The sequence below is a fragment of the Rhinopithecus bieti genome, unplaced genomic scaffold (genome assembly GCF_001698545.2).
Source record: "Rhinopithecus bieti isolate Rb0 unplaced genomic scaffold, ASM169854v2 scaffold_41905, whole genome shotgun sequence".
Classification (NCBI taxonomy): Eukaryota; Metazoa; Chordata; class Mammalia; order Primates; family Cercopithecidae; genus Rhinopithecus; species Rhinopithecus bieti.
This window is the reverse complement of record NW_016817730.1, coordinates 537,706-546,968: the sequence shown is the minus strand read 5'-3', so window position 1 is coordinate 546,968 and position 9,263 is coordinate 537,706. Positions and strand designations below refer to the sequence as shown.

Genomic DNA, 9,263 nt, shown 5'->3' with positions numbered 1-9,263 from the left:
TCTTGAGATGAACATAATTTCTGGTACTTAACTTTGTGATTTTCACCTCTTTCTTCATTCTCTCATTAGACTTTATGTTTGCTTTCCCTAGTTTCTTCAACTTTTGATGTATTTCAGCCTTTTAAATGAGGAGTCATTGAGGACTTGTCTTGTATAGAAGCACAGATTTCTCATTATTCAATGAGAAAATCCTTATGACAGTAATTTCTCCTACACATAGAACTAAAACTAATTATGGCATGCTCCTTAAAGAAATGGTCAAAGGGATGGGAAGGTCGAGTTGAAATCATATTCCTTCAGACTGATAAAGGGTTTTCATTAGAGTCCCTCGTTCATACATGTCTTCGGTGTTTCTCGCTGTTCCACCGCTGATTCTTATGTTATTCTTAATATTAGTGTATCACCAAGTATATTTCAGTCATGGAGAGAAAAAAATGGGTTTGCTATATCAAGGATCTTAAAATCACACTGACCTGTATGACAGAAGATAGGTACTGATACTTATTTAAAATCATGTTTATCTAAGTATGCAAATAACTTTTAGGCTGGATGACATGGATGGTAAAGAGCAAGTGGCAACATATTTAATGACAATAAAATATATGGCTATTATTAATTGTATGGTATTTCAAAGCACCTTTTAACTTCTATTATTAGGAAGTACAGCCAAAAGTTTTGAAATTACAGAGTTCAAAATTCAAAGACATGAGTACTTGAATGCTAGCTCAAGAAAATACAACGGGATTTAAGGATGTGAAATGTTTATGAAAACCAAGTGAAAGCTGTAGAGGAGCTATGGTGTCAATGTAGATTTTCTATGTCAAAAATTAAAAATTGAACTTTTAATAGGCTTTTGCAGTGTAAGATGAAATTCCCATAGTTGGGACTTTTCTTTTGAACAGTGTTTTCTCTTTAATTCTAGCAGATCATAAATGTCTTAACAACAAGAATATTACTAGAACTTTTTAAAGAAGCCATTGTTACTAGTGTGGTTCTTATGCCAATCTGTAATGGGAATATAACTTAAAGTTTGTTAAGAAGACAAACACCATTTTCTAAATTTCAGATACATGATGGCAATATTATGAAACCAGTTCCAAGAAACACACAGTTATCTTCTGGCTCTAGAATTACTCCTGGCATATTCATACTTTCTGGACTAAAGAATTAATATGGACTATCTTAAAAAAATTAAATATTTTTTCATATTTATTCTTTACTTCCTTATCTAAAATCAAGTTTTTGCTATCTCCACAACTTTGATTTACCACAAATAATGCGCAAAGACTCAAAATATTCTCAAAACTTAAAACAGTTTAAAACCTGTATCACAATAGCAAAGAAAAAATTTATTATTCAATAATGTATATACATTATTTAATAAACTCTATCATTAAAGATACAGATGCAACTGTATTTTTAACCTTATAAACAGACAACCGGAATTATTGTGTGGTTCATAAAATCAGCTGCTACACTATTCCTCATCAGCAAAGATAAAATATTTTATCTAATTGATAATATTTATATCATTGTGGAATAAAAACTAAATATAATAACATTATAGAATGCAGAGCACATAATTGCAACAATAAGATAAATATTTATTTCAAATTAATTGTAAACTCTAGACAATATGGGGAAACTCATTAAATTTTAACACTAAATTATTACACTAAAATGTTTCAAGTTCATTTTGCTAAACTTTTGTTCTTCTCTTAGCTATTTTGCCTTTAGAAAATCCAATTTGCTTACCTTGGATGGTGATTCTGAGGGATGGAGGTTCGAACATTTTGTGTGGCACTGCTAACAAACCTATGCTATCTAGATTAGTACATATTATCACCTCTATTATTTCTGACTTTAAATATATGAATATAATTCTTTCATATGACATGCTATAAATGATAAAATATATCATAATGTAATATATTGTAATATAATATTAAGAACAGACATTTACATAGAAATACATATGTTTAAGTAGAAACAAAATAGTTTCAGAACAAATATTAATGTTATTGGCTTAGTCAGAAACAGTAGACAAAAATGATCTTACCTGATGAATCAAAATTCACCTCATTGCCAGGACTTGGACCTATATCGATGGACACAATTGGTAACAGCTTCCGAAAGTCCCATAGCTTTGTAACCCCACGGGCATCACAGGATGCTATCATGTGACCCTTCAAAATATAAGATACACAAAAATAAAATGTGTATATATATATATATATATATACACACACACACACACACACACTCTACATATATACAAATACATATAGTAACCTGTAGACAAAAGATGTCACAATTTTATTACGGCTGTAAGATTACAATCCTCTAAACAAAGAAGTAGTTGTTAATTATTTTGGACATAAAATTATTTAAAATGATATTCTTAATATATGAAATCCTACACTAAATTTTTGGAGTTAACATTTCAGACAAGCATTTTCATTTTAACTACATTAGAAAATGTAACAAAACAATAACATGTACACTCATAATTTGCCTATCTATATACATATCACATGTCACGCATATGATATATGTGACACATAAAATCTGTGAATGTGGGAAAATTATACCGTATGCATATCTCAGCTTTTATTCTTGCAATTAGTTAGCATTGATAATTTATGCCTCAAATAGAGAAAAAACAAAAAGAGGTAGGAAGAAAAATGGACACAGTGAGAGAAGAATATCATCATAGCAGGTAGAATGACTGGGACCAGATGAAGTTGATGGCAACAAAATGATATTGTAGTCTGTTAGTCAAAATTCTCAGAAAGCATAGTTGGGCTTGCTTTGGTAACAGGTAGTGGAACAAGGAAGAAGGCAATTGAATAAAAGGAAAACAGAAGGAAGGGTGAATGGATTCAAGTGACATGGCAATGGAAGGTGGAGAGAGAGATTTTTGCAGCAGAGTAGCAGCAGCCCAGGCTCATCAGTTCGGAGCCCAGGGTCTGTCTACATGCCTCCTGCTGGTCTCTCAGGAAATGTTTATTGAGCATCTACTTTATGACAGAAATTGGACATATGCTGGTGAATAAGAGGAGTTTCTGCTCCCCAGCAACTCATAATCTTCACTCATTCTCATCAGTCTGGTCATTTAATTTCTTTGTCCACTCAAAAATTGAATGAGTATTGGCCACATTAAAAACATCAATTATGTTTGTAAAATATCAATATACTGTTTCCCATTTGATGTACACTTTCCTTTTCAGCTGCAGTTCAAATTTTTTAATGTCAGTTTAAAAACCATCCTCTCATTTTCTCCATATATTATTTACAATGTTAACATTAACAACTTAATTATCATGTAATTTTCCTTATCATTTTGAACTAGCTTACATATTTTCTCACTCCTTGATTTCTATTCTTTCTGTAAAAAAGTACATCCCATAGTACAGTTCAAGTGGACCCATTGTTTTTCTCTAAACACACCAGTAATGCAATGAATGCAATTAGTTTTAAAATTTTGTAACTGCTGTCACTGGCATAGTAATACAACAGCCTTGTCCCCAATCTAATAAATGAGATGCTTAATCTTTTTTATGACTTAAAAGGAACATGGAGAACTTGGAATGTCCTCAAATATGTAAACATGTATTATAACAATTGTGAGGAATCAGTGAATTTCATTTCAGAAAAGGAAAGAACAGTTCTCAGTATCAGCCAGGAATATTAATGTTAGAAATTAGAAAGAATTCTTTCCAAATATAAGGGCTTTCAATGATCTGATAGAGGTCACAGAATGGAAATTTTTTTTCAATTTTGGGAACAGGGTAGGTAAGTTTTCATCGGAATTTAATCTGGATGCACCTCTTGCCATAGGCAGGTGGATGAACTTGATGTTCTTTTGTTGTCTGGAGTCTATGAATTAAAGACAATCTTAAAGTAGAGTTTATCCCACTGAATATTAAAATTTGAGGAAGTATACTTAAAATAAAAAATAGTTTAATCACTGTTATTGTGTGAAAATGAGTAGGTAAATAGTTTTAATATTTTTACATTTAATACTAGAAACTTTTATTGCTGTCAAATGATCAAGCTCAATAGTTTGATAATATGAAAGTGAGTCAATATTTATGAAATGCTTTTAATGAGCCAGGTACTGTGCTAAATGCTTCATTAATAAATTAGTACATGGCAACTTTAAGCAATTTTGAATAACTAACATCATTTAGCTAGGTTTTTTTTCACATTGCCTTAGAAACTTAAAAGCCATGACAAAGTATGCATTATGGTAAAATGAATATGTTTTTTTTTTTTTTTTTTTTTAGATGGAGTCTCGCTCTGTCGCCCAGGCTGGAGTGCAGTGATGTGATCTTGGCTCAGGGGGCAAGTTCCGCCTCCCGGGTTCACACCATTCTCCTGCCTCAGCCTCCCGAGTAGCTGGGACTACAGGCGCCCGCCACCATGCCCCGCTAATTTTTTGTATTTTTAGTAGAGAAGGGGTTTCACCGTGTTAGCCAGGATGGTCTCGATCTCCTGAACTCGTGATCTGCCCGCCTCGGCCTCCCAAAGTGCTGAGATGACAGGCGTCAGCCACCGCGCCCGGCCAAATATGATAATATTTTAAGTAACAGAAATAAGTTCGCGTTTAGATTTGATAACTGAAAGATACTTGGTAATGGAAGAACAGCTTAGCTATATATCCAGTTAGCTAGTGAGGCAGATGTAGTGTCTATTACAGTGTTTGGAGCATAACAAAATATTTGTTAAGCTGATAGATGAGTAATGCTTCCTCAAAGATTACCTAAAAGTTTTATTTTGGTCCAAGTCCTTCCAAAGCAGTCTTGAGGTGAATATTAATTCTAACCCTGATGGGTCTGAATCACTTACAAGACAGAAAGCAATGGAAGAGGCAGAGAAACTAGAACCAATACTTAGAATATTCTAATGCCCTGTATCCTTCTTCTTTCTCTCATTTCAGGAAAACTGGAGGGCCATCTGCCAATTCCCTTCCTTGAGACAGAAGAAACTAGAATGTTGTTAATCCAAACTGTGTAGTTTGAGTTTTGAGGGACATGGAGATGGAGAGATGTGGGAAGGAGATTAGTTGACAACCTGGGGAAAAATCATTTTATCTACAATTTATGACAGTCAGGCTATAGTTAGGCATTTGACCTAAATTAAGAAATATTTCAAAGAAAATGTTTTTAAAGACAGTTGAGATTTCATGACAATCTTAATGAGAGTCAAGGTTCAAGAGGTTTGGAAATCTCTAAAATGCAATTCTGGTTATCATCGGTAGTAGTACTACTGATCTTGAGGATGGGAAGGTACTGAAGGTGGATGTGCAGAAAGCTCTCAAAGAAGTTCAGAATGAGATCTAGATTGTTTTTCTAAAACTGAATCTCCAGCACCCAGTATAGTTCTTGCTACATGTTAGGCATTTGGTCTTTGAATAACCAATTGAATGAATAAATGAATAAATACAAAGGGAATGTAGAGTAATCAATGTTGACTCTATGTGATTTAAAATAATTTGTTTCAAAAATATACAAATATTAACTGAGCCGAAGCTCAAAAAAATGCTTTGTGGTCATAAGACTCAAATGAATTTAATTATGCCAGTAGAATTTAGCCAAGTGGACAAAGGGTACAGCTGAGATGAAAATGAATAGTCATGACTCCTGATTGCCTTTGTTAAGCCTCCCGCCACCAAATTAAAGATCCTATAATGAGAAAACCATATAGACATGAAGTTAATAATAAATTAGAGAGTAGAACATAAGATCAACCTAGCTTCATCTAGGCTGCTGAGACTTTATTAGAGAAAAATTTAGCAATAGGTATCAAGGATCACAAAAATGTCCAAACTTCTGGAACTTTTAATATTACTTCTGAACTTTACTATAAATTAAAGAAAAATGTGTTATTAAAAAAACTAATGTAGCATTATTTATAAATAAAAATGGAAACAAGTGAAATTTGCAATAATAATCTAATATGGAAGAAGTAAACCTTGGGCTGTGGTGGATTCAGAAAACTGCTTGAGGCAACTTTTATGCAAACTTGTTATCAACAGCTGCAGAGAGACAAGCAGACTAAACTACCATCTCTCTGCACAGAGGTTCCAAACATATTTATGTACAGTAAAACAAAGAAAGAAAAGGAAAAAACTGGAATGTTAATGAGGTCATTAATAATTTAGATAATTAAAATACTATTTTATAAATCAATAGTATTCCTTAATATAAACATATCTTATGGCTTTGTATAATTTTTTAAACAAATGTTTCAAACTTGGGCATTATCCTAACTTTTAGGATTACAGGGCTAGTGCTCAGATAGGTTAAGAAATATTATATAGTAATATAATTTTTTATATGAAAGTCCCTATGTCTTTATATTGCATCTCTAAAAGAAATAGGATATTAACCTATTTTGGAAGACTCAGGTCCAATTTGATTGTAGTTTGAACCTTCATCCTGATGAGTCAGGTAAGTAGTTTCTTGGTTCAACTTGCTGGGTTTTATATACAGATATGTTATATATATATAAATACCTTTTTCTTTTGAAAAGTCAATTTTCTGAACAATACTGAACAATTTACTGAACAATAATTTAGGCCCAGGACTTTGTTTCCTTTTTTCAAGCGTTCCTCAAGGTTGAACAATAGAATATATATAATATTGTCTTTTCAAAGAGCTATACTGCATACTAGAAAAATTAAAATGAATGATTTTATATCAACTATGTATACATGAGAATGTTGTAAACACTAAGTGAAGGAATTTTGTTTGTTTAGCAGTACATTCTAGTGACCTAGAATAAAATATAGTTCATGTTCAATAGATAATTGTAGAATGAAAAAATGAATACCTTAGATAAAAAATTATAAAGCCATTAAAATAACAATTATAGAACCAAAGTAAAACATGGAAAAATTTATGTCAAACTCTGGTTACATTGATTAAAAGTATATAATATACATGTACAATGATTAAATGGGGAGTTACATCTATCATTTATAAAACTTGTGTATTTTATAATCCTTTAATACTTTAAATGTGAACAGTAAGTACAAATAAACTCCTCAAAGATAACAGTTATATATTAATCAAATATCATTGCCAAACATGTTACTATTTATTTCATGAGCTCTTAATTCATTTTATTTTACTTTACTTTTAAGTCTTATTTTTGAGATAGGGTCTTGTTCTGTTGCCCAGGGTGAACTGCAGTTCAATATTATAATCTCAAACTCCTGGGCTCAGGTGATCCCGCCATGTCAGCCCCCCGAGTAGCTGAAACTACAGGCATTTGTCAACACCCGCAGCTAATTTTAAAATTTTTTAGAGACAGGGTCTCTAAAAAAGACAGGGTCTTTGCCCAGGTTGGTCCCAAACTTGTGGCCTCATGCGATCCTCCCACCTTGGCCTGCCAAAGTGCTGGGATTATAGGCATGAGCCACTGTGCCCAGTCTCATGAGACTTTAAAATATGCCAGTGGTACAAGTACTGATACTGAGAATGGGAAGGTACTAAATGTGTTTGCCTGGAAAGCTCTCAAAGAAGTTTCCATTCAGGTCTGGAGCTCTTTCTGTAACACTGAATCTCTAGAACCCAGCACAGTTCCTGCTACATGTTAGGTATTTGATTTTAAATCACTAACTGAACGAATAAATACAGAGAAAGTAGAGAGTAATAAATGTTGATTGTATGTAATTTAAAAGAATTTTTTCACAAATATAGAAATTTAAGTGAGCTAAAACTCAGAAAAAAATGTTTTTGTGATCATAAGACTCAAGATCATATATATGCATAATACTTTATAGCTTATCTTATAGCATACCGGTAAATAATGTCACAGCTGACAACTCTATGATGAGTCAAACTGTGGTTCTACCTCTAATTTAAAACTAAATATATTCTAGAAGAATTAAATAATTTATGGAAGGACCTTGGTCAAGATGGTCTTAAAACACAACTACGAAATGAGACAATTAAAAACTAGTAATAGCTAACACTAATTGGGTAATTACTATGTCTCTCAGGGTTCCAAGCATTTGTATACAGATATATACATATGTCAGACAATCAAAAAAAAAAAAAAAAAAAAACAACAACAACAAAACTCCAAAGCTATGATGGAATAGGTGATCACCTCCATTTTATGGATGAGGAAATTGAGTCACAGAAAGCTTAATTAACTTTCCTACAGTTCACAGTTAAAAAAGAAATGGCCAGGATTTAAGGCCATTTTGCTTTAGAGTCACTAACCTGTACTGTGTCTCAAAGACAGAGTGGGGCTAAAAAATGATTCTCAGAAGCATAAGGCCTTGAAGAGTTTGAGGAAGGCATTAACAGGCATACTATGCACTAAGTAAAAGCAGAACAGAAACACAAAATAGAGAACAGGGATGAAAATACGAGTTCTGGGCTTTGGGTTTGGAAGCAGACTGGTCATTCGGCTTGTGCAGGATAACAACAGAGACTAAAAGAGCTTTGTGTCAGATGGAAGATAAACATCAACTTACTGCTAAAACCACGGCTGGGGTAAGATTTCCTGACAAAATGAAGCTGATAAAAGTTGCCGGCTAATGCTGTTTGAAGCTACACTTTTTGTGAATCTATACATTTAAGGACTTAGAGTTAACGCACAGGCTCGCCACCTGGACCTGGACCAAGTAGCATACTCAGTGACTGGATCTGTGGTTTCGAAACCAGAGGGCAGGTTTCATCTACAGTAAACATAAAACCTATCCTAGAATACCCTGGAGCTAGGGGCCTGGGAAACCTGGAACAAAGGAGATAGTTACAATACTGAAAGTTATGGAAGGGTAAGCACAAAGAAAGAGGAAAAGTCCCTATTTAATAAATGGTTCTAGGAAAAATGGCTAGCCATATGTAGAAAGCTGAAATTGGATCCCTTCCTTACACATTATACAAAAATTAATTCAAGATGGATTAGAGACTTAAATGTTAGACCTAAAACCATAAAACCCTAGAAGAAAACCTAGGCAATACCATTCAGGACATAGGCATGGGCAAGGACTTCATGTCTAAAACACCAAAAGCAATAGCAACAAAAGCCAAAATTGACAAATGTTATCTAATTAAACTAAAGAGCTTCTGCACAGCAAAAGAAACGACCATCAGAGGGAACAGGCAACCTACAGAATGGGAGAAAATTTTTACAATCTACTCATCTGACAAAGGGCTAATATCCAGAACCTACAAAGAATTCAAACAAATTTACAAGAAAAAAACAAACAACCCCATCAAAAAGTGGGCAAAGGATATGAA

General features: G+C 33.2%; 1 protein-coding gene across 1 annotated transcript in view; it reads right to left on the bottom strand.

The window, feature by feature from the left end:
- Positions 1–414: 414 nt before the first annotated feature.
- Positions 415–9,263, bottom strand: part of LOC108517970 (sperm-associated antigen 16 protein-like) — a 521,001-nt gene continuing 512,152 nt past the window's right edge. Inside the window, exons 6-7 of the mRNA XM_017856103.1 lie at positions 2,060–2,186; positions 415–473 (exon numbers count right to left, since the gene is read on the bottom strand). Of these exons, the coding sequence (XP_017711592.1) occupies positions 415–473; positions 2,060–2,186 (186 nt within the window). The remainder of the gene's footprint in view (positions 474–2,059; positions 2,187–9,263) is intronic.